The sequence below is a fragment of the Podarcis muralis genome, chromosome 6 (genome assembly GCF_964188315.1).
Source record: "Podarcis muralis chromosome 6, rPodMur119.hap1.1, whole genome shotgun sequence".
Classification (NCBI taxonomy): domain Eukaryota; kingdom Metazoa; phylum Chordata; class Lepidosauria; order Squamata; family Lacertidae; genus Podarcis; species Podarcis muralis.
Window position 1 is genome coordinate 5,490,066 of NC_135660.1, and position 25,406 is coordinate 5,515,471.

Consider the following 25,406-nt stretch of genomic DNA (forward strand, 5'->3'; position numbering starts at 1 on the left):
AGCCAAAGATGCTCTCTTGGCCTCCAGCCAAGAGAGGACAAAGGGACTGTCTTCTTATGAGATAGTTTCCAGGTGTATGTTACTTTTCTAAGATAAGTCTGCCTTCTGGGATCCGATTGTGAACAGAATGTGAGTGAGTAAACTCTTTTTATACTTTTATAGAAGACTGTGTCGTGTCTTATCTTTTATGAGGGAATAAGGGTAAAATACCAGAACAGTTATAGAGGCTTTAGCGAACCTGAGCAAACGCATCCGCTGTGAGTTTAAAAAGGGGGATGTTACTCTGCTAAATTGTGAACTTGTTAACACAAGTTGGAAAGGCTATTATCAAACAATATATCCTCTCCTGCATCCCTGAACATTCCCACAACATGCAGCCCCTGGAAAGTTGCCTGTTGAGAAACGCAACTCCTGACCTAATGGGGGAGGGGATGCAGAGCCTGACTCTCCAGCTGCCCAGGCTTTGCCTTCTTTTTCTGGCTCGGCTCAAAGGCATCAGCTGTGCGATCGCATAACTCAGTGCCCAGAGATCTTGTTTCCACTGGGACAGGAAGCGACTGTCAGGGGAGCTTTGATGGATGAAGTGGACTGGGCAGTGCCCTGGGGAGTGGGGGGCTTGCTTGGCGCGGCAGTCAAGCTCATGCACTTGGAGCCTGCAAAGATGGTAGCGGGGACCCTGCTCCCACCCTAAAAAGCTTCCTTTCAAAGGCAGACGGGCTCTCGCATGCTTAATCCCATATCGGCAGAGCAGCCTAGTTAGCAGACTGTCAGGACTTGGGGCTGCTTTGCAGGAGAGCTACCAGATTTAAGTGGAATTGTCGCACAGAGAGACACATCCAAGCTTCAGGATCTTGGCTGCCCTGAGAGATTTCAGGGTGCGTAAAAATAGGGATGGGAAGAAATTGATCCAGTTCACCTTTAAAGGCGACTTCAGCTCGTTCTCCAAAATACCTGGATCAAAAGGCAGCCATTCTTTGACATTCCCACTTCTCCAAATTGTGATGCAATTCTCGAGCCAAACAATGTGTAGAAGAACACAGATGCTGCTTCTGAATGCCAGTTACTGAGTATCACAAGTGGCGAGAGTGTTGTTGAACTCGGGACCTACCTAGCAGGTTCCACAGAGGCGCATCTGTTTGGCCCCCCTGAGAGCAGATGTTGACCTAGAGGGGGCCTTTGGCTCAATCCAGCTATGGCTCTGCTCTTGCTTGTAAGGATGAGCAAATCTGACCATTTTGGTTGCTCTCAGTTTCTACTTTTGCTTCATTTCAATTCTCCAGTTTTTTGCTGAAATTGGTATTCTTTTAATTTTTTAAAAAACATGATGGAAATTCCTCATTTTAGTGTAAATTTATCCTAATAAACATTTTTGTATGCAATTGTGATTGATTACACTTTTTGCAAAGCAGTTTCCCTTAATGTAAGGCTATGTACCTTTTAATGCACTTGTTGTTGTTTAGTCGTTCAGTCGTGTCCGCCTCTTTGTGACCCCCTGGACCAGAGACCGCCAGGCACTTCTGTCTTCCACTGCCTCCCGCAGTTTGGTCAAACTCATGCTGGTAGCTTCAAGAACACTGTCCCACCATCTCGTCCTCTGTCCTCCCCTTCTCCTTGTGCCCTCCATCTTTCCCAACATCAGGGTCTTTTCCAGGGAGTCTTCTCTTCTCATGAGGTGGCCAAAGTATTGGAGCCTCAGCTTCTGTCCTTCCAGTGAATACTCAGGGCTGATTTCCTTAAGAATGGATAGGTTTCATCTTCTTGCAGTCCATGGGACTCTCAAGAGTCTCCCCCAGCACCAGAATTCAAAAGCATCAATTCTTCGGCGATCAGCCTTCTTGATGGTCCAGCTCTCACTTCTATACATCATGACTGGGAAAACCATAGCTTGAACTATACGGACCTTTGTTGGCAAGGTGATGTCTCTGCATTTTAAGATGCTGTCTAGGTTTGTCATTACTTTTCTCCCAAGAAGCAGGTGTTTTAATGCACACTTTTCCCTAAAATTGTTCGGTTGAAGAACTGCATCGCAAATTTCAGAGCGAGTGCAAATTTCAAACAATAGCAGTGTTTCTGGTGACATTGGTTTGAGGAGTGCAAAACAGGCAGTTTCTCGTTAAAATATGGAAGAAAAAATACCCGCCGTCCCCACTGGGGGCAGAGCCACTGCGAACTTTTTGTTTAAGTTTTGAACTTGCATGCAAATAAGGAATGAAGTTTAATAATCGGCCTCAGCATCATTTGGAGGCACCCATTTAAGAACATAAGAAGGGCCTGCTCGATTAGACCAAACGGGGTCCACCTAGTCCAGCATCCTGTTCTCACAGTGGCCAAACAGATGCCTGTGACAAACCTGCAAATTGAATCCAAACACAAGACCATCACATGCGATAAAAAGAACCTTCTTTCTCTTTACATTTCCAACACTTGTTTGATTTAGATTTATACAGCTTACTTGGTGTTAGATACCAATGATATATCATTTTCTTTTCTTTCTTTTTTTATAATTTTTAAAAGAATTTTATTAGTATTTTCCACACAACAACAACACGAAAGATATCAAAAGATAACAATACACAACACACAAAAAACAACATTCAAAAACTAAAAAAGACAAAACAAAACAAAAAAACAAACAAATCCATATCTTACAAGTTAATATTATAAACACTAAAACAACAACAACAAGACATTGATACAGTGGTGCCCCGCAAGACGAATGCCTCGCAAGACAAATAACTCGCTAGACGAAAGGGTTTTCCATTTTTTGAGTCGTTCCGCAAGACGAATTTCCCTATGGGCTTGCTTCGCAAGACGAAACGTCTTGCGAGTTTGTTTCCTTTTTCTTAAAGCCGCTAAGCCATTAATAGCCACTAAGCCTCTAAGAGCCGTGCTTCGCAAGACGAAAAAAACGCAAGACGAAGAGACTCGCGGAACGGATTAATTTCGTCTTGCGAAGCACCACTGTATATCATTTTGATATAATTTTCTCTTAAACCATAACATGCGGTACATTTTATATCCATACTCCACAATTGTTCTTATGGAAACTGCTCCATTTCTGCCCCCAAAACTGGTCCTGCACCTCCATTCCACCTGACACCCCATAGTTTGGCTACAGCACAAAAACTACACCTTGCATACTGAGGGGTCAGGCTGGGATCGGGGTGCTTTGCCCTTCCGCTGGAGCCCCCCATGTGGGGCAGCTCAAGCCCGGCCAACTCTTTGTCCCTTGTTTACCCAGAGCAAAACATCCCTCTTGGCTCAGAGCAGGGAAGGAAGGGATAGATTTGCTGCCTCTTGTTCCTCAGTCCGGCAGCTATTTTCTCCCTCTGCCTGCCCCTGCCAGCCTTGCAGCTGCCGCCATCCGTCCGCATTCCCAAGTCACGGTCCCAGCTCGGACTTCCGTCCCCTTCGGAAAAAACACACAGGGCTGAGGCATTCGAAGGGGGAGCTGGGCACAGAGACGGCACAGGCGACCCGGGTGCCAACATGGACAGGCGGACACTCGCTCTGCTCTGGGTTTTCATCCTCCCAGGTAAGGATGCAGCTGCCTGCCAGAGCCTGCAGACTTGGGCCTAGTGGGAGAAGCCACAGGAGGTCCGCCCAGCAAGAAGTTGGCTTCCAAAGCTGGGAGACTTGGAGGTGGATATGCAGAACGGTTCACTTCTAGTGAGGAGTCCTGGGGTTCAGGCTATTGGCATCAAGAGGAGGGAGAAGGAAGGACATTTCTGCCCCTTCATGCTATCATCTATCTATCATCGATTGATATCTATCTATCTATCTATCTATCTATCTATCTATCTATCTATCTATCTATATCTATCTATCTATCATCATCTATCTATCATCTGTCTGTCTGTCTGTCAATAAAGATTATCGTATTGTATCGTATTGTAGCTCACAGGGTGACACTGTCTCTCAGCCTATCCTACCTCAAAGGGCTGTTGTGAGGAACTCTTCCTACTGATGTCAGCCAGGCACTGTCACTGCACTCTTTTCGGCACCTGCCAAAAACATTTTCACTTAGACAAGCCAACCCAGGAGGCGTGCTCTGGTCCATGGGGTCATGAAGAGTCGGACACGACTAAACAACTAAACAACAACACCCAGGTGTTCCGAAAGCTGGTGCGAGTTCTAATCTGTTTCTAGCCTACTGTTATTTTAGCAAGTAGATAAATAGGTACCGCTCTGGCGGGAAGGTAAATGGCGTTTCCGTGCGCTGCTCTGGTTCCCCAGAAGCGGCTTAGTCATGCTGGCCACATGACCCGGAAGCTGTACGCCGGCTCCCTTGGCCAGTAAAGCAAGATGAGCGCCGCAACCCCAGAGTCAGCCATGACTGGACCTAATGGTCAGGGGTCTCTTTACCTACCCTTTTAAATCCATTTGGGGGGAGGTATTGCCTTGGGTTTTTTTATTATGCATTTTTGTGTGTTTTTGTTGTATTTGTGTGTGTGTGTGTGTGTGTGTGTGTGTGTGTGTGTGTGAACCACCCTGAGTTCTACAGATGAAGGGCGGTATACACATTTTAATAAATAAAAAAATAAAAATAAATGTCTGAGCTTGCAGGAAGGCTGATGAGCTGGAGCAAAGCTCTGCCACTTCTCTGGCCAGCTCCTGGGATGAACCACTGCAAAATAGGGGTCCATCTGAGCTCCCCCTGCTTCTTTTCTCTTCCCTCCAGCAACCCTGGGCGTGAACATGGAGGAGAAGCTCATCAAGTACCTCTTTAAAGAGAATGGCTACAACAGTAAACTGCGGCCCGTAGAATCCAAGGACGAAAGCGTCACTGTCTCCCTGGCGCTGACCCTCTCCAATCTCGTCTCCCTGGTGAGCCCACCTTCCGGGATCCGTCAGCAACTGCTCACCACTTGTTGTCTTACGTGAAGAGCGTAAGAGCCCCTCTGGATCAGCCCCCAAAAGGCCCATTTGGCCCAGCCTCCTGTTCCCCCACAGGGCCAACTGGATGCCTTTGGGAAGCCCATAGCCCCTCCCCACATCTTGCATTCGGAGGTTGAAGTGAAGGACATGAGGCAGGAGTTGGTAATGCAGGTGAGCTGTGCACAAGCAAGCTGCCAGCTAGCTCTGCGGAGACTCCTTTTATTAGCACAATATGCAAAACCAGTCAGATACATTTTGGACTGTGCCCTTTACATCTTCCAATCACGCAGTCGTGGGGTGGTACAAAGTTATTTTGGCACCTGTTTCCACCGCATCACTTTCCCCTTGAACAATGAATAACGAAGGAGACAAAGGTCACAGGCAGGGCACGGCAGAAAGCTAAGAGAGCAAAGGTTAGATAGAGGGCATGGTGTTCAGACAGCTGTGGCTTGTCTGCGGGTGGAAGTGTGCTCCACATCCGGCGGTCATTCCTTCAGGAGGTACACTGCTGCGGAACATGGACGCTCCATTTCACTGTTGTGGCTAGCAGCCGTTGGTAGACCTCACCTCCAGGATTTGGAAAGGACTAGCTGTCTTTAAAAGAGGGTTAGATGAATCCATAAAGGAGGAGAGGGCCATCGAGGACTGCTAGTCACAAATGGTCCACCTCCGCAGTCAGAGACAGCGATGCTTCTGAATACCAGTCGCTGGAAGCCACAGGAGGTCTGTGCTTGGATCCTGCACGTGGGTTCCCTCAGGCATCTGGCTGGCCAATGTGAGAACAGGATGCTGGACTGGAGAGACCATTGGCTTGATCCAGCAAGGTTCTTATTTTGTCCAAGCTCTGGTTTAAAACCATCTCAGGCAATGGCCATCACTGCAGGGCTACTGTATCTGTGTCCTGTGTTGCAGATCCTGTCCTGCTGGTTAGATCATATAATCCCCAATGCCCGTCCCAATTTTACAATTGCAATCCCCATAAATTTATTGTGTGCATTCTGAAGAACCGTTGCCTTTCGTCTGGGGTAGATGGACCAACGGTTTGCTTTGGTGTGGTGCAATTTCCTGTGTTCCTGTTCCCCTCTCCTTCTCCTTCTAATTGGAGCAGCCTAATTTCAAAGCCTCAGCATCCTCTGTGACAAAAGCGATAGTACCCAGGGCCATCTTTAGTGTATGTGGCGCAGGGGTGCAAAAACTGGCCAGCGCCCCCAATTTTTTGGGGGGGGGGGCAGGCCAAAGTTGTTGAGCCTTTTTTAGGGGGGCAGCTCAGAGTTGTTGAGCTTTTTTGGGGGGGCACGCAACACTCTCCCATGCCGCTGGGTTTGATCCTCCCTTATTGTGTGTTGTTGCAGAAAGAGGCCGACGAAACTCTCACCAGCAATGTCTGGATTGAGCACGTGAGTAGCAGAATGCCCCTGCCAGCTCCTCCAACCCAAATCAAAGCCTGGTCATTGAAGTTTGTGTGTGTGTGTTTTGGTTCTCAAACTTAATCCGTTCCGGAAGTCCATTCCAAAACCAATGCGTTCCAAAACCAAGGTGCGCTTTCCCATACAAAGTATGGGACACTGGCCGCTTGTGGCCCATGGGCCTTAGGTTGCGAACCCCTGACCAAGACATTTGAGAACCAAGGTACTACTGTATATCTTCATTACTTCCAGCTGAGCTAATGTGCTAATTTGAACTCCTGATTCGTGGCGCATTAGGCTTCTGTTTTGAGGGTGTAACTTCATTGTTGATCTCACGCTGTTTGCTGCCGTGAATTTTCTCTATCTCTCTTAATGTTGGCATTATAGAATTTTTTTTGCAGGTAATTAAAATAAAGTAAATCCCCGCAGGAGTGGATGGACTACCGGCTGAAATGGAATGAGACAGAATTTGGCGGCATCAGCGTGCTCCGCCTGCGACCAGACATGCTGTGGCTGCCTCAGATTGTCCTGGAGAACAAGTGAGCACCAGCTAAGTCGCCCTTAGGGTTGCCAAATCAGTGGGACCACCATGCTCCTCTGCTTTCTGAGGCAGCTGGCTCTGCAGAACCTTTGCGGGCGATGTCTCCCTCCAGGCTGGTTCTTTCCTACATGGGCTGCAGGGCAAGGGTGCCATGTCCTGTGTTGGCACCAGAGGCAAAATGGGAAGTGCTGCCCGGCCCTACCGTTGCCGCACAATCTCCACGGTCAGAAGCAACGCCGTTTTCCAGCGAGATCATGCCGAAATCTCACAATATCTTGAACGCCCCACGAGATCTTGCAAGATTTGTGGAATGCTCCCCCTAGGGAGGTTCGGCTTGTGCCATCGTTATATGCTTTTAGGTGGCAACCAGGCCTTTGATTAATAATAATAATAACAGCAATAATTTTGTTATTTGTACCCTGCCCATCTGACTGGGTTGCTCCAGCCACTCTGGGCTGCTTCCAACATATATAAAAACATAATAAAACATGACACATTAAAAAGCTTCCCTATACAAGGCTGCCTTGCATAGCGATTAACATCTGATACCCTTTTAAATGTGTTTGTGAGAGCGGGTGGTCGGAATGGGTGGGATATTCGTTTGTCTTTGTTTTGATTATGCATTTGTATATTAGTATTTTTATGCTGCGGACCTCCCTGAGATCTACGGATGAAGGGGGCGGTATACAGATTTAAGAAGTAATAATAATCGTTCTGGAAATCGGCACCAAAGCAACTTCTCCATTGGTGGGGGGGGGGGCGGTTACCCATGGGGGGAAACACCTCAGGGACTTCCACCAACTGAGATGGCAGCTTCACTTCGCCTCCTGGGTGGGCCAGGTCTGGTTTCAGGGGGAGGACAGAGGCCACGGTTCCACGTGGTGAGCAGAAACGCCTGCGTGGATGGGAGGATCGCCTTAGCTTGGCGCAGGATCCCGCCCAGTGTCTCTGCATCCTCCCTGCTTCCTGGGGGCCTGCCTTGCCGCAGCGGACAGCAAGCAGTTCCCCGGGAAGGAGGATGCCCTTCTCAGCCCTATGGCTCCCTGTCCCTTTGCAGCAACGACGGGACCTTTGAGGCCACCTACGACGCCAACATCCTCCTCTCCTCGAACGGTGGCGTCTACTGGCTGCCGCCCGCCATCTTCCGCAGCGCCTGCCCCATCAATGTCAACTACTTCCCCTTCGACTGGCAGAACTGCACCTTGAAGTTCACGTGAGGAACCTCCAGCCCCCTTGCCGGGCTTCTTCGGCGCATGTGGTTGGGTGGTTGGGTTCCTAGAAACTGCCACATGGCTCATTCAGTAGAGTGTGAGACTCTTCACCATAGGGTCATGGGTTCGAGCCCCGCGCTGGGAGCAAGATTCCTGCATGGCAGGGGGTTGGACTAGATGACCCCCGGGGTACACCTTCCAACTCTACAGTTTTATGATTCTATTATTCTGATTCACACATTTTTTGGCAAACCATTTCCCCTCGTATGATGCATTTTCAGATGGTAATATACGTATTGCTATGCTCGCTTTACCCTGTCAAGTGCACACTCTCTCTGTTTTGGTACACATTGATCACAGAATTGGTTCCCTTTAATACAGGCACGTCCAACTCCCCAGAGACTGTGATCTACTCCCAGTATAAAAGAATCTGGCAGTGATCTACCCATTGTCACTGGAGGGAGGAGGAGCATGGGGGGGGTGGATAGATTGCCCAGAGTTGTTGAGCTTTTTTAGGAGATCCCACGATCTACCAGGATCAGCCAGGGATCTACCGGTAGATTGCGATCTACTGGTTGGACACCCCTGCTCTAATTCAACCCCTTGTATTGCAGGAGCCACAGCTATTGAGGTCTGGGGTGTCGCTGGGCCTGAGGTTCCCATGTGTGTGTGTGTGTGGGGGGGGTGTTTTTAAAGGCTTCAAACAGACCGTCCGTCGGTTTTATGAAGTTTGCTTGGTGGGGCAGAGACGGTTCAAAGGCATCTGTGGAACCTTCTGCCACAGGATTCTCTGCTGACTGGCTTTCCGCCTGCCTTTCCCAGCTCTCTGATGTACAGCGCCAACGAGATTAACCTGGAACTAATGTCAAAGAAAGACGAAGAGACCAATAAGTCGTACGTGGTGCAGTGGATCACCATTGACCCGGAAGGATTCACCGGTAAGTGGGGGGGAGGGGGGAATGTCCTCCTATAGGGGGGTCATCAGCGGTGGGAGGAGGTCTCCCAACCCATGCCCTTTCAAAGTTGTAGGGCAGAAAACCATCGTCCTCAACGGCTGGGGGAAGATTCTCCACCCCATGGGCTGCATTCCGATCTGGGCAACATGCCAAGGGCCACGTGTGGGCGGTGGGCGGGGCTAGAGGCAAACTGGGCGGAGCAACGAGTGCAATTTTCACTTTTGTACAGCAGCAGTGCCGGATTTATGTATAAGCTAAACAAGCTATAGCTTAGGGCCCCGCACTCTTGGGGGTCCCCCAAAAAATTAAAGGGGAAAAAAGGTGGATGTACATTTTCACAAGATAAAAAAACAAATAAAATAAAACCTACATACAGCAACAGTGTTTTGTGTTGTGTAGGCTCCTATGATGTAAGTAATGGGCCCCGCCTGCTAGCCTGCTCCCTAAAATATCACTGGTTTGCTCATTTCTATATATAGGGTGCCTACATTCTGCATGCACTGGTGGCACGGCAACATGTAGCATGCAGCTGTAGACTGCAGGGCAGCACACTTGAACGTAGGTCAAGCTGTTGTACCTGTTATCTAATATTAAAGAGTGCTTGTAGATTGATGATCAGGCAGCATAGACTAAGGGTATGAATCTTATGCCTACTGACTTGTCAGGGCCGCCTCAGGTCCCAGCTCACAAGAGACCAACGCCAAGTCCACTTTATTTACAAAAGTCTTTATTGAAGTACATTGTTTGTTCCACAGCCGAGGCGCGCAGCCCCACGTCTGTTACGCTTAGACCACCGAAGTCCCCTCTGAATCAGTCCCGCCTCCACACCAGTTTAAGAGGCTTCTGCTGGTCCACCTCTTCCTGTCCTTCCTTTTCCGCAGGGTCTTTCTGCCCCCCTGGGTTCCTTCCCTCCTGCTTTCCCCTGACGCTGAGTCCCCAGACGCCTGCTCCCCCCTCCTCTGTGCTTTGGGACCAGGCTCCTCCTCCGGGCTCTCCGCATTTCCGCGCACCTCCACATTTGAACTTGGCGCGCGTTCGCTACCCCTGACCTTCCTCTTGACAGTTATACTACTCTCTGTACTACTCTCCGCCCCTTCCGGCAGGACGTCTTGCCCCGATCTCCTTCCCCTCTCTGCTTCCTGCTCTGCTTCCCCTGTCACTCTGGAATCTCCACCCTCTTCACTCCGTTCCGGCTGGGAAGCCGGCCCCGATCTCCCACTCCCACTCGGGGTTTCCCTGCTGCTCCCCTGCTCCTGACGAGTCCCCCCTGTGGCTCCCCTTGGCCTGACCAGGGGCGCCCCCTTTTGGGAATCCTCTGATTCACTTGAGAGACTCATGGAAGCCCTCAAGTCATTGTCATCCTCCTCCTCCTCGTTCCAGGATCCTTCCCCCTCGCTCTCAGTCTCTCCCTCATCTGTGCCTCTCTCCCTGAACCCCTGACATGACTGATTTCATGTAATACATAATTTATTTATTTTGATCCCATTATGGCTTTAGGTACCTATTAGGTCCATAAATTACCATATAGCATACAGCGTATGCTTGGGTTGCGAACGTGATCCATGCAGGAGGCACGTTCGCAATCCGCAGCACCGCGTCTGTGCATGCGCGGGTTGCCATTCAGCACTTCTGCGCATGTGCAAGCGCCAAAACCCAGAAGTAACCTGTTCTGGTCTTCTGGGTTCAGCGCGGTGTGCAACCCGAAATCGCGCAACCTGAAGCGTCTGTAACCCAAGGTATGACTGTATATTCAACACAAAAAAGCGACAATTTGTTGTTGACAAAGGACAGCTGGACATATAAAGGACTCATCCAACCTAAATCCGGCCCTGTACAGTAGGCTAGTTTCAACAGACCAACATACCTTTCTCTCCTCCAGGCAGGCATTGTCAGGGTTCAAGGACACATCTCATTCAGGGAGAAGCACCCAAGGTGGGCATGAAGGTGGGCCAGGAGAGGGAATGGCAAGGGAGAAGGGTGTGGCATGGGTAAAGTTTCAGGGGCCAGAAAGAGTGGCTTGGAGGGCCTGAGGTTAGACCTTTTGGTTAGAGAATCCTGGGACCTGTAGTTTACCCTCTCACAGAGAATAATAATAATAATAATAATAATAATAATAATAATAATAATAATAATAATTTATTTATACCCTGCCCTTCCTGGGTCAAAAACCGGACTCAGGGCGGCTAACAACCAATTTAAAACACTTAATTGTAAAAGCAGCATAACATACAGTATAAAAACATTAATAATAATAAAATTCAAAGTTCAGAAATCAATTTAGGGGAAATCCATCTAATAAACACTAGATAGTCACCAGGGCTAGATGGCTGAATTAGTCCTACTTGGGCCAGCGAGGAGACCAGGGGACTCTGTGGGGTCCCAGAGCGGGTAATCTTCATAAAAAGGGACGGGGAGGGAAGGAAGGGGAATAAAAGATCAGGCTGAATTCAAATTAAAGGCCAGGCGGAATAGCTCTGTCTTACAGGCACGGCGAAAGGAGGTTTAATCCTGCAGGGCCCTATTCTCATGGGACAGAGCATTCCACCAGGTCGGAGCCATCACTGAAAAGGCCCTGGTGGAGGATAGTCTGGCTTCCTTAGGGCCTGGGACCTCTAAATTATGGTTATTCATGGACCTTAAGGTCCTCTGCAGGGCATACCAGGAGAGGCGGTCCCGTAAACACGAGGGCCCTAAGCCACAATGTGGCAGCACCCTTAATTAAACTACATCTCCCAGCATTCTCTGGGAGAATGCCAAATGTCCACCCTGCCTGCCTCCCTCCTGGTTCATGGGCCTTGTGTGTCTGTCCCCCTCTCCTTGAATGCTCACGACACCCCTGTTAAGAGCTCGGGAGTAATTTTACTTATCAGCGCTCAGGGGAGTCCCCGAGTTTCAAGACAATAAAGCATTAAGACAGTACTTTGCAACCACGGCCCGTCAATACAAAATAATAATTCCTTGCGTTTATGTGGAACTTGCAGAGCGTTCAAAGCGCTTTCTCACAATTACCTTGTTGTGATCCTCACAGCATCTCCATTTGGCAGATCCAGTAATAGCACGGTAATTCACCCTCTTTCGGATCCAATTCGCTGCGTGCCGTCGCTTTGTGTAGCTGGCGGTGGGCAGGGGGAGAAGGGATGGGATGGAGTGGCTGGAGTCCTCAGCAGACGTGCTGCAGCTTTTTTTGTTGCAGGACTCCCATCTGCTAACCTCATTGCAGATGGAGGCTGAGTCAATAACCCCTCAAAAATCAACAGTAGAGAAGAGATGGTTTGATCTTCCGGCTCGGTTCATGTTTGCACTGGCTCGGCCTCTCCTGCCTTGAAAATGTCCCCTTGAGCATATGCATAAAGAGATTATTGTGGACTTTAGGAAATGTAAATTGAATATTCAGCCACTCATTATTGAGGGGAAGTGCGCGGAACAGGTCTCAGTGTTTCGATTTCTGGGAATGGAGTTGAGAGATGACCTAACCTGGGGAGAAAACAGCAAAGACCTGATGAAGAGAGCACAGCAGAGGTTATATTTTCTGAGAATCCTCCGGAAAAATAATCTCTCAAAGGACCTGTTGATGGCATTTTACCATTGTACTCCTGAGAGTGTATTAACTTATGGTCTGTGTGTGTGGTTTGGGAGCTGCACGGTCAGGAGAAAAACAATGCTGTCCAGGGTTGTAAAGACTGCGGAGAGAATAATTGGGTGCACTCTTCCCACCTTGGATCAAATCTACGCTTCCAGGTGCCATAAGAAAGCTGCAGAGATAGCGCAGGATAGTGCGCACCCCGGAAATGATCTCTTTCAGCTTCTGCCTTCTGGAAGAAGGTACAGGGTTATAAAGACTAGGTCTAGCTGCCTGAGAAGCAGTTTCTATCCAAATGCAATTTTGGTTTTAAACGCAGTGTAAGGTAGTCTCTATGGCAGTATATTGTATTTAATTATGGGGTATCAGTGTTTTTAGGGGCTAACCAGGCTGGGATAGCAGGCTTGTTGGCTTTGAATGTCTGATGTAGATTTTTTCAATTTCGTTGTTCTGTATGGAACAATGACAACAAAGATTATCTTATCGGATCGCACATTACTCTGGATGTCAGGACTGGACGCCTGCCCTCACATCCATTCTGAACAGAGGAGCTTCTCTCTGTGGCTGTGTGGCACTGGCTGATGTAGGTACCTTTCTTCACTGGTGGTGGAGATGCCTGTCTCTTTTCCCTAATCTTTTAGATGTGGCGGCCATTTTGTATTATGCTTCGCCTCAACAGCAGTCATATTGTGCTCCTCTACATTTCGACAGCAGCCATATTGTGACTGGCGCCCCCCCGGCACTTTCTCCAGATTCCAAAATGAGCCCGCTGGCGCAAAAAAAGATTGAGGAGAAAGGAGTAGAGAGGTTTTGTCCTTCTTACTTACAGCCTTGTACATAGAAGGGAGACTCACAACCAGACACACAGAGGGAAGACTTCCTCAGAACCACGCAGCCAACCAGAGCATGTGTTACCTCAGTAGAGATTGTGCCACTCCGACTGGCTGCTAAGCAACACCGCCATCTCCCTCATGGCTCGTTGACTTTAACATTAACAGAATTAAACTTTAAGTTGCAAACCGAATTAACGCTGCTGCCGTACTTCCACTGGCTAGGAGCCCTCTCCATTCTGGGTTCCTGTGAACTGCGACATTCTCTCTCTCTCTCTCTCTCTCTCTCTCTCTCTCTCCCCCCCCCCTATCCAGAGAATGGCGAATGGGAGATCATTCACAGGCCGGCCCGCAAAAACACTGACCCATGCGCCCCTCGCGACAGCAACAAGCACCAGGACATCACCTTTTACCTCATCATCAAGCGCAAGCCCCTTTTCTACATCATCAACATCGTCACCCCCTGCATCCTCATCGCCTTCATGATCATCCTGATTTTCTACCTGCCTTCTGACTGTGAGCCAAATCTAACCTTCGAGTCCAACCCTGTATGCAGCCACCCCAGACAGGGATCGAACCTGTAACCTTGGCATTATCAGCACACTACTCTAACCAACTGAGCTATCCCTACTGAAGCATGTGCTAATGAGGGTGGGATGTGTAGCACCAGTTCCGGGCTCAATTTGAAGTTTCGGTTTGATCTATAGAGAATTATGTGGCTCAGGATCCCAATGCCCCCAGAATTGCCTCTTGAACTGACCCAGATCCTGCAATCATCATCTGAGTTTCTCCTCTGTCTTCCTCCTCCATGGGAGGCCCAGAGGGTGGCGATATTCTAGAAGGGCCTTTTTAGCGGTGGCTCCCTGTTTGTGGAATACTTTCCCCAGGCAGCCACACCTGGCACTATCTTTCTCTATCTGCAGGTGTCAGGCAACTTATTCTTTATTTTTACCTTCACCCAACCTTTTGACCCTTAATTTGAAGGCTCTCAGGTATTTGGAGCCTCTTTTAGTGGGGTGGGTTCCACAAGGCCTGTCTTCTACCTGCACAGGTGTGCTTTGAGTTTTCATTGCTCCTGTTGTTGCAGTTGATTTCAGCACTCATACTATTTGTGTGAGTCTCTAAGTCTTGCTTCCTAGAGGAAAGTGGCTAATAAACTCCCTTCTGCTCCTCCTTTCGTGCCTTCCAGGTGGGGAGAAGGTGACCCTGGCCATCTCCATCCTGCTGGCTCAGTCTGTCTTCTTGCTGCTGATCTCCCAGCGTCTCCCAGCCACCTCCTTAGCCATCCCTCTCATTGGCAAGTAAGTCTTGCTCTGCCTGGAACACTATCTTGGAGGACTAGGCTATCAAGGTCTAACAGCCATGATGGCTACGCTCTCCCTCTTGAATCTCCTGATCTTGCAGCTAGCCTTTCCTTGTGTTCTCAGCCTGCTTGTCCCTTTGTGATCCTTATCATTTTGCATTCTCCCCCTTCCTTGTTCGTTCAGATTATTTCTGTCGTTCAGTATGAATTGTGCAGCTGCCTGGAAGGCTCTTGAATGGGGCAGCAGCTGTGCAGGGCGCCATCATTTGAAAACATAAATATTGCGTCAGGAAGGCTGCACAGAGGAAGAATGGTGGGAGCTACTCCCTCCCCTTGATCCTGAATCTTCCCAGGAGCAGGAGGACAGTATAGATTTGGAACAGTGGTTTGCAGAGGGGCATAGTTCCGAAGGCAGAAGCTGGGAAATACTGGATGGGGAACAGCTAGAAGAAGAACAACTGGGAGAGAGAGGGTTAACAGATTCAGTGTCTTTGGGTAGCATTCCTCCACCGCCCTCCCCAAGGTCGAGAAGAGCTCAGAAAGTCTCAGAACAGAAAGCGCAGAGCATACAAGCTCAGATTACAAGACGTAGGAGTGACGTAGATTAATAGGGACGGAGCGGGGAGTAACCTTTAATTGGGAGCACCGCCATTTCTAGGGCGACGTGTTCTTTTGTCTCCACTGGTGATTATTAAAGAATCTAACTGGTAAGATATTCCTTCCCTTTGATCTTATTATTCACTGCCATGGGCGAGGAAGGTGATTCCCCGAAGCCTGACATATTGGCCCCTGTTTCTCTCAAATGCACCTTCTGCCTCTCCCCCCTTCCCTGGGCAGGTACCTGCTTTTCGTCATGCTGCTTGTGACTGCCGTGGGGGTAGCCATCGTCACAGAGCTCAACATCCATTTCCGTACCCCCAGCACCCACATCCTGACCGACTGGACCAAAGAGGTGAGCTGCGAAGGTCGGGTAACAGGGAGGGGGTGGAGATGTGTAAATCCCACATACCATGCGCCCAGGAAATACCACCAGCGTGGCAGTGTAGCATAGTGGTTGGTGTGTCAGAGTAGGACCTCTTGGAGACCGGGGTTCAAATCCCCATTGTTGTTTAGTCGTTTAGTCGTGCCCGACTCTTCGTGACCCCATGGACCAGAGCACGCCAGGCCCTCCTGTCTTCCACTGCCTCCTGCAGTCTGCTCAAACTCATGCTGGTAGCCTCGAGAACACTATCCAACCATCTCATCCTCTGTCGCCCCCTTCTCTTTGTGCCCTCCATCTTTCCCAGCATCAGTGGGAGTCTTCTCTTCTCATGAGGTGGCCAAAGTACTGGAGCCTCAGCTTCACGATCTGTCCTTCCAGACCACCCCCCAAAACATCAAACAAACATCACAGAAGGAGGCGGTCTACAGCAGAGATCCTGCCTGCCAGGATACCCGATAGTGGTCACTGATTGCTTTACCTGGGCAGCCTGGCCATTCTTTTGTGATGGTTAATATTTAGTCCCTGAGCCCAGGTCGCAGGCTCACCCTATTCATACACAGATGCACCCTTAAAACAGGATTTGTAAGCAAAAAGACAATGGGAAGGCAGAGGAATATTTGAGAGAGTCAAAATGGCTTCAGGATTGCTCTCCTGTACTGTTTGAGACACGTGGTTTATATACTTATGCGTGTGTTTGCCTTGGACATTTAAATTATATTTGAGTGCTTAGAATTCTTATGACGCTACCTCCCCCAACCTTTCTGCTTCCCTGTCTCCCCAATGCTGCAGATTTTCCTGGAGACCCTCCCTCGCCTCCTTCGCATGTCCAAACCGGCCGAGAGTGAGCCCGAACACAGGCTGGTGATCCGGCGATGCAGCTCTGTGGGCTACATTGCCAAGGCAGAGGAGTACTTCACCGTGAAGTCCCGCAGCGAGCTGATGTTCGAGAAGCAGTCGGAGAGGCACGGCTTGGCTAGCCGCATCACCCCTGCCAGTGAGCTTGCGGGGGGCAGAGGGTGGTCACTGCTCCCAGGGGGCCAGAAGAGGGCCACCGTCTCAGAGGGCTTGGGGAGAAGACGAGGCAGAACTTACGGAGGGCAGGACAGGCGCATGAGAACATGGGCCCTGCTGGCACAGACCCAAGGGACCACATGCTCTTCTCAACAGGTTTCTGCGGGCCATACAGTGGTACCTCTGGTTGCGAACGGGATCTGTTCCAGAGCCCCGTTCACAACCTGAGCAGAACGCAACCCACGTCTGCGTGTGCGCAGGTCGCGATCCGCTGCTTCTTCGCATACGCGTAACGTCATTTTGAGCTTCTGCGCATGCGCGAGTGGCGAAACCTGGAAGTACTGATAACCCTTTCTGGTACTTCCGGGTCGCCATGGAACACAACCTGAAAAGATTTAACCTGAAGAGTCTTTAACCCGATGTATGACTGTATTTTATTTTTTTCCATCTCATTTTTAATTTGTATACCGCCTTTCTATATCACTATACACAAGGCAGTTTGCAAAGCTGAAGAAACAGCAAAATAGACAGATCACCCATGAAATATACTCAGAGTCGAGAGTGGATTTCATGCTCTTTATTCAACTCATAGTGGTGAGGAGGGGATTAATGTCCCCTCAAAGTATCTGCTTTATATACATTATTTACTCAATGGGCTGCACGTGATTGGCTAATTCTGGAATTCTCCTGTAGGCCAATAGGTTGTGGATTCACTTCTATCTGGAGCTGGATTGGGTGGCTCCTGCCGACCAATCATACTGCTGCATTGTTCTAGGACCAATCAGACTGCTGCATTCTGAATCCTATTGTTCTAGGAGCAATCAGACTGCTAAAGTTTGGATCCTATTCAACTCAGTACATAACACCCCTCCTAATAACAACCTGATCCAATGCACAAAAGTCATAATAAAAACATAACTTTGAAATGAACAACCTATATCGAACAAAGCAATATTCAATTATCCATTGGAATATAATAGTAGAATTAAATATCAGCAGATGATAATTAAACAGTTTACACTTAACAATTATGATAAAGAACTACAAAACTATAATCAATAAAAATAACGTCAAGACACAACGCATAAAATACCACAAAACATGCAAAACCAGGTAAAAGGGTCAAATCGAAAAACAAGGAGGCACAAGTTATAAAATTATTATTTTTTAATATCCCTGGTGGCTGGGGCCAGAGGCAAAAGTGGGTTTTATGGTTGCAAAGGAGGCTGGTTTCTATGCCCACTCCCACTCCCACGCCCCTCTCTGCCCTCAGTCCACGCAGGTAAGAGGCATGGTCAGAGTTCTAGGACATAGTCCAGCCAGGCAAAAACACTCCAGCAGAGGGTGAAGGGGTGTGTGGCCTGGGGAGACTCCCAAGGGCCAGAGGGAGAGGCCTGGACTTCTCCCCCCCCCCCCCGCCCACCAGCATGAGGCTCCTCCACCCTTGGTCTATCTGGCCCGGCATCCTGTTCTCGCAGTGGCCAACCAAATACCTCAAGCAGCACCTGAGTGCTCAGTTAATAATAATAATAATAATAATAATAATAATAATAATAATAATAAAAATAATAAAAATAATAATAATAATAATTTATTATTTATACCCTGTCCATCTGGCTGGGTTTCCCAGCCACTCTGGGCAGCTTTCAACAGAATATTAAAAATACAATAAATCATCAAACATTAAAAGCTTCCCTAAACAGGGCTGCCTTCAGACGTCTTCTAAAAGTCAGATGGTTGTTTATTTCCTTGACAGCTGATGGGAGGGCATTCTATAGGGCGGGTGCCACCACCGAGAAGGCCCTCTGCCTGGTTCCCTGTAACCTCACTTTTTGCAGCGAGGGAACTGTCAGAAGGCCCTCGGCACTTGGCCTCAGTGTCCAGGCAGAACGATGGGGGTGGAGACGCTCCTTCAGGTCTACTGGGCTGAGGCCATTTATGGCTTTAAAGGCCAGCACCAACACTTTGAATTTTGCTCAGAAACATACTGGGAGCCAATGTAGGTCTCCACCACTGAATCACAGTGGAACCTCCATTAGTTGCTTTTTATGAGAACTGGAACGGGCCTGAGAGAGACTTCTGCACCAGGATGTAATGATCCTTAAAAAAGTCTTAACCAACTTACATAAAATATGCATTATAATTACACATCAGGTCAGATGTAAAAAGCAAGGAAAGTTTAAAAGAATTATAAACTGACACACACGTGTATGTCCAGTCAGTAGAACCTCCGCTGTGGTTCACCGTGGCTCAAATTCAAACTGAATTTTTATCTAACACCAGAGCACCATCTCCAAAACACGCTGGCTGCCAGGAAATTCGAATATTGTTTTTATAGACTGTAAATTTAGCTGGTGGATGTAAACGCTTGGGTTGTAAATTTTTTATGCCTGCTTTGCACTGCCGCTGTGGGCTGTGCTTTTTATTATTGCTGTTATCAGAAGAGCAGCTTAGAAATATTGTTCATAAATAGATAAATGTTTGAAAGCCCGGGAACTGACGATGCACTAATCTGCATTCGTGAACACTGCAGGGCTGTTGCAATGGGAAGGGGGGGCGGACAGGAGAGCCTTGCAGGGGCCTAAGCCCCTCTCCTGCAGCCCCCACTTCTTAGCGAAGGGACCTCTGTGGTCGCACACACCCATCTGCTTGTAAATTGTGGAATGTTCATTCCAAAAACGTTATGCAGCCAACTCAGTGGCAACGATTCGCATGGCGACTAATTTATAAGTTAAATACTGCAGAGGGAACACAGAAATCTTGCAAATCAGTGGCAAACCAGACTGCGGCGCCTTCAAAACACCCTCAGCCGCCCCTGGGCAGATTAGAGCCCCTGTAAGCAGAGAAGCAGAGGGGGCCCATCCCATCTTGCCACCTGAGGCGAAACAGGAAGGCGCTGCCCTGCGTGCGAGACGTATTTTTCGCTCCATAAGACGCGCCTGACCATAAGACGCAGGAAGTTTTTAGAGCAGGAAAACAAGAAAAAAATATTCTGAACTAAACAGTGGATGTATGGTTTTTGTGGTTCATGCTGTGGCCACAGACATGTGATCTGATGGTGAATTTGGGGTGACCCAATGCAAAAATCCTGAGGATCCATGGGCTTTTACCTCCCCCCTCCCAGGCAGCCTCGGCTAGCCTCCCTTATCCCTCTTCCGATCCCACCAATCAGCTGCTTCCTTTCAACACCCCCTTCCCTCTTCTTTGCCTTAGTGTCTTTTCCTTAGCTGGAGCAGTTTTTTGCTCCTCCTTTTCTCCTAATTTCTCTCCTTATTGCTTTAGTCTTCCTGTTTCCCCCCTTTGCAAGCTTACTGTCTTTACCTCCCCCTCCCCAGGCAGCCTCCTTTATCTCTAGCGTCCCTTATCTCTCTCCCCGATCGGCAAACGACCAGCGGCTTTGTTTCAACACCAACTTCCCTCTTTCAAAAAGAAAAAAGAAAAAAAGGATGATCTGCTTTTTGCCCCTGGGAAATTCGGCTCCAGGAACCATGCATTCTCTCCGTAAGGCGCACAGACATTTCCCCTTACTTTTTAGGGGGGTGAGTGTGTCTTATGGAGCGGAAAATACACTGCATACACTCTTGACACTCCCACTGAAGCCTCACTTACTAGGGTCACAAGAAGGCAGCTGAGGACTGTCCTCTGTGAAGTGGACTGAATGGCCACCCAAGTCTCGCTGTGGCTCAGGTTTGGTTCCAGTGGGTGGCCAGGGGAGGCCTCTCTGGGGCTGGCAAGGGGCCCTGCACCCCAGCAGCAGCTCCAAAGATCAGAGAGGATATTCTCGACGCATTGCAGGGGGTTGGACTAGATGACCACGGGGGTCCCTTCCAACTCTACAGTTCTAGGATTCCATGAAGCCCCTTTTTGATTATGAGTCCACTGAGGTCATCTTGATTATGGTTGGATGAATCTGCCAGCTGTGCTTAATATGCACATTTCTGCAAAGAAGTTTTCCCTAATAAAATGTGCTTCTGCTTCCCCAAAATGCAGAATGCCGCGGTGAGGCTCCTTACGGGGTCCTTGCCGTGGGATCACATTCATCCAGTGCTTTACCAACTGCACTGGCTCCCGGTGGAGTACAGGGTCAGGTGTAAGGTGCTGGTTTTGACTTTTAAAGCCCTATGTGGCCTAGGACCCACGTACCTATGGGACCGCCTCTCCTGGTATGCCCCGCAGAGGACCTTATGGTCCACAAATGACAACATTTTGGAGGTCCCAGTACGCAAGGTGGTTAGATTGGTCTCAACTAGGGCCAGGGCCTTTTCAGTACTGGCCCCGACGTGGTGGAACGCTCTGTCACAAGAGACTAGGGCCCTGCGGGACTTGACATCTTTCTGCAGGGCCTGCAAGACAGAGCTATTCCGCCTGGCCTTTGGTTTGGACTCAGTCTGACCCTTATGTTTCCCTCCCCTTATGGTCTTGATCTATCGGATACTCTTAAAATGAGGCTGCATTTTAAATTGTATTTTAACCTGTATTTTAAATTGCCCCCCCCCATTTATGTTTTTACTGTGATTTTATTGGTGTTAGCCACCCTGAGCCCGGCTCTGGCCGGGGAGGGCGGGGTATAAATAAAATTTATTATTATTATTATTATTATTATTATTATTATTATTATTATGTATTTGATACTGACTTTATATGCAGCCGACACATTTTTGTGCCCACCGCTTGGCTGGAGAACTGCACAGTGAAGGATGGCTGTACGTTTCAGTTCAGCTCCCCCCAGAAACCGCAAACTGGGTAGCTTCACCCTGAAGTGCAAGCTGAACTGAATTCCTCCTTCCACCCACCTGCCCTCTCGGTGGCTGCCTTCACCCTGCATTTGTGAGGAACACCCCCCCCCCCGTTTCCTGGATGATGTAACCTGCTCACCCCTTCTCTCCTCTCTGTCCGCTAGGGCCAAACCCCCACGGGGTGGAGAGCACACAGGAACAGCTCTACAATGAGATCAAGCCGGCCATCACGGGAGCCAACTTCATCGTGAAGCACACGCGAGACAAGAATGACTACAATGAGGTGGGCTTGGCAGAAGCCTCATGGCTCATCTCTGGTTTACCTTTGGTTCCTCTGAGCCCACAGCTCCTTGCTAGTGCCTTAGATTACAATGGATTCCTCCTCAACAGTCATCGATGCCCCGTCCGCACTACGCATTTAAAGCAGTATCATTCCACTTTAAACGGTCCTGGCTTCCCCCGAAGAATCCTGGGATCTGTAGTTTATTGTTTGGTGCTGAGAGTTGTTAGGGGACGCCTGCTACCCTCATGGAGCTATAGTTCCCAGAGGGAATAATAATAATAATAATAATAATAATAATAATAATAATAATAATAATAATTTATTATTTATTCCCCGCCCATCTGGCCGGGGCTCCCCAGCCACTCTGGGCAGCTTCCAACAAAATATTGAAAAACCCCTCTCCCCAGGGAACTCTAGGAATTGGATGCTCTGCTGGATTTTAACCCTTGCTGGATCCAGGAGATTAGGAGGGACTGAGGTTAAATCTTTGCCAAACATACAACCATTTTAGTAAAGGTAAATGGACCCCTGACCACTAGGTCCAGTCGTGGACGACTCTGGAGTTGCGGCGCTCATCTCGCTTTACTGGCCGAGGGAGCCGGCGTACAGCTTCCAGGTCATGTGGCCAGCATGACTAAGCCGCTTCTGGCGAACCAGAGCAGCGCACGGAAACGCCATTTACCTTCCCGCTGGAGCGGTACCTATTTATCTACTTGCACTTTGAGGTGCTTTCAAACTGCTAGGTCGTCAGGAGCAGGGACCGAGCAACGGGAGCTCACCCCGTTGTGGGGATTCGAACCACCGACCTTCTGATCGGCAATCCTTAGGCTCTGTGGTTTAACCCACAGCGCCACTCGCGTCCCAACAACCATTTTAAATGATGTGAAATCATCTTAAATAGTAATGATTATATTAGAGTGGCCTTGTACCAAGTCGGATCATTATTCCATCTAGCTCAGTGTTGTGCGGCACTGACTGGCAGCTGCTCTCGAGGGTTCCAGGCAAGGACTATGGAATGGCTCTCCTGGAAGGTGCCATTGGGGATGAACCTGGGACCTTGTACATGCCAAGCCTGTACCTGCAATTTCGCAATACGGCAGGCTCGCAACTGGCAACGCATTTAACTGCGTGGCTGCAGCTTTACACATCTGGCAGCTGGTCAGCCAACACCACACAAATTAAGCATATGCAAGGCGGAGGCTTAGAAGCTCTTTTCCTGCTGCAGAAATGACTTCTAAGCTTTCCACGTTGCTTCCCGGGCTCTGGGAAGGTCTGTTTGGCTCTAGGAGGCTCTCTGCCTTCTGGTTTCGTGGGGAGCAAAGCCTGCCTGGCATGCCAGCTTTGAGAAATTAAGGATGGTCACACAGGGACAGTTCTGGGGTTGCTATGACTATGTGCCGTCTTGGCTTTCCACGTGTGCTGGTCCAGGTCCGGTCCAGAATCCAAAGGTTCCGCTGGGAGTCAGTCCGACAGGGTCAAGGCAGGACACGAGGCAGGAAACCAGGCAAGGACAGGTACAGGATCTCAGGCAGGTTCTAGCAAACAGCAATGTTGCTCCCTCAACCTGGGGCGGGGTCCGACAGCCTTTTATCTTTGTCGGGGTAACGGCCAGTCCTGATCCCCCAGTGATTCACCTCCCTGTTTTGTCCAAAGGCAAGCACTCCTCCTGCGAGTACTCAGGTCTCTCCTTCTCTCAGACCTTCGTCTCTGCAGCTCGGGAGACGTCGGTGGGTTACTAGACCCAGGGGCCACCTCAGCCTCCCCTAACCCAACCGGTAGTGGAGCAGCTGTAAGCGATGGCCCAGCTGGAGGCAAGGAGGTCATCCCCGCATCTGGAGCCAGGGCAGGCTCAGGCCCCGGACTCGGCCCAGCTGGTGCTTGTTGCAGGGGAACCTGTGCAGACTGGGGCTCTTCAGAATCAGGCCCCAGACTAGGTTCAGATGCAGCCTGAGGCAAAGGATCCGGTGCGGACTGAGACTCCTCTGGTTCCGAGTCCGAGCCCAAGTCCCAGGCTATTACACCACACAGTCGCCACCCCCTGCCAAAATGTAACCTCTCCTCATTGGGAGCCTACTGTTTGGATTTGATATCCCACTTTATCACTACCCGAAGGAGTCTCAAAGCGGCTAACATTCTCCTTTCCCTTCCTCCCCCACAACAAACACTCTGTGAGGTGAGTGGGGCTGAGAGACTTCAGGGAAGTGTGACTAGCCCAAGGTCACCCAGCAGCTGCATGTGGAGGAGCGGAGACTCGAACCGGTTCACCAGATTACGAGACTACCGCTCTTACTGTATCCTCAACTGAGCCCTGCCCTCCCTTTGCATCCTTCATCTCTGGCTGCGCACACGAACGGAATGACAGGACCAGCCTTTGGCTCATGTGCCGCGGAGGCTGGATGGTAATCTGTCATGGATGCTTTAGTTGAGAGGGGGTTGGACTAGATGACCCTCGGTTTCCCTTCCTGCTCTACAATCCTATTATTCTCTGCTGCGCAGCCCAGCTGTTGAGAGGGCATCCTTGGATACCATCACTTTCTGTGTCAGGCTGTGGTGCAGAATGTACTGTATGCATCGACCGGGAAATGGGAAGGTTTGAGTTGGCCCTTGACCTCTGTACATAGGTTGGGGGGGGGGGAATTTTGTGGTCTTTGGCCCCTTCCGAACCTTGCGATTTCATTGGCAGGAGATAGACAACTGGAACAGCATTGCCCGCACGGTGGACCGCCTTTGCTTCTTCCTGGTCATGCCCGTTCTGAGCCTCGGCACCTTGTGGATCTTCCTGAACGGGTCCTACAACCACCCTCCCCCCTTGCCCTTCGAAGGGGATCCCTACGACTACAATGAAGTGAACAAGAATTACATCTAGAGCTGGAGGGGACCCTTGACCCCCATCTCCCCAGATTCAGAGGGCTGCACCAGGCCCTTGACTCCATTTGAGAGCCGGTCTTCTTCCCTTCCTCTTACCTGTGAGATGGGACGCAGCCCGTACTCACTCACGCTCACCTCCCAAGCCAGCTGGTGTGTTGCATTCTCTTAAATTGTTTCTGCTTTTCTGACTTGTCTATTGCGGTGCAATAAAAGCTGTGTTTCCCAAGCGCTGGCTCCGAAACTACAGGGAGGACATGTTCAGGCATAAGAGTCCTGGATAGCAAGGGGAAAGGTTGACGTAACTTTTCTTAGGCAATGTGTCTCTGTGTGAAGAAAACCACCCTCACTACGTTCCACACAAAAAAATGTATCTCTTTCCATCACTGGTAAATTCTTGCACGTGACAGAGAAATATTATAAGCTGCCTTATGTCGAGTCAGATACCCTTAGCCCATCTAACCTAATGTTGTCTGAACTATGGAAAAGCCAGCCATGCAAAGCTCCTATTGGGCAATGCCTGTGCCTTCACCAACACTACTTCCTGATGCAGTTTTTCAACATCCTGCAGTCCAATACACACTTACCTGGGAGTAAAAGTCTTTCCAGATTAGGGATGGACAAATCTATGTCAGTTTCTATTTTTTCCAATCTTAGATTCAGTTCCCCACATATCAGTTTGCTTTTTTTAAAAGAGTCCTTGTGAAAAATTGTCAGAGTTTAGTGAGTTTAGTATCCAACATATACTCAGTTTTGTATGCAGTTTTGACTAATATAGACATTTTCCAAGACATTTTCAGTAATAAACTGCATTTTTAATGTTA

The 25,406-nt window shown here is 49.2% G+C and overlaps 1 protein-coding gene across 1 annotated transcript; it reads left to right on the top strand.

Moving 5' to 3' along the window:
- Positions 1 to 3,406: 3,406 nt before the first annotated feature.
- CHRND (cholinergic receptor nicotinic delta subunit) lies at positions 3,407 to 25,406 on the top strand. The gene is made up of 12 exons (XM_028731788.2): positions 3,407 to 3,535; positions 4,682 to 4,827; positions 6,231 to 6,275; positions 6,714 to 6,823; positions 7,883 to 8,038; positions 8,859 to 8,974; positions 13,718 to 13,918; positions 14,592 to 14,703; positions 15,543 to 15,657; positions 16,477 to 16,681; positions 21,599 to 21,717; positions 24,401 to 25,406. Exons 1-12 carry the CDS (start codon positions 3,490 to 3,492, stop codon positions 24,581 to 24,583), a joined length of 1,554 nt encoding a protein of 517 aa, XP_028587621.2. The 5' UTR covers positions 3,407 to 3,489; the 3' UTR covers positions 24,584 to 25,406.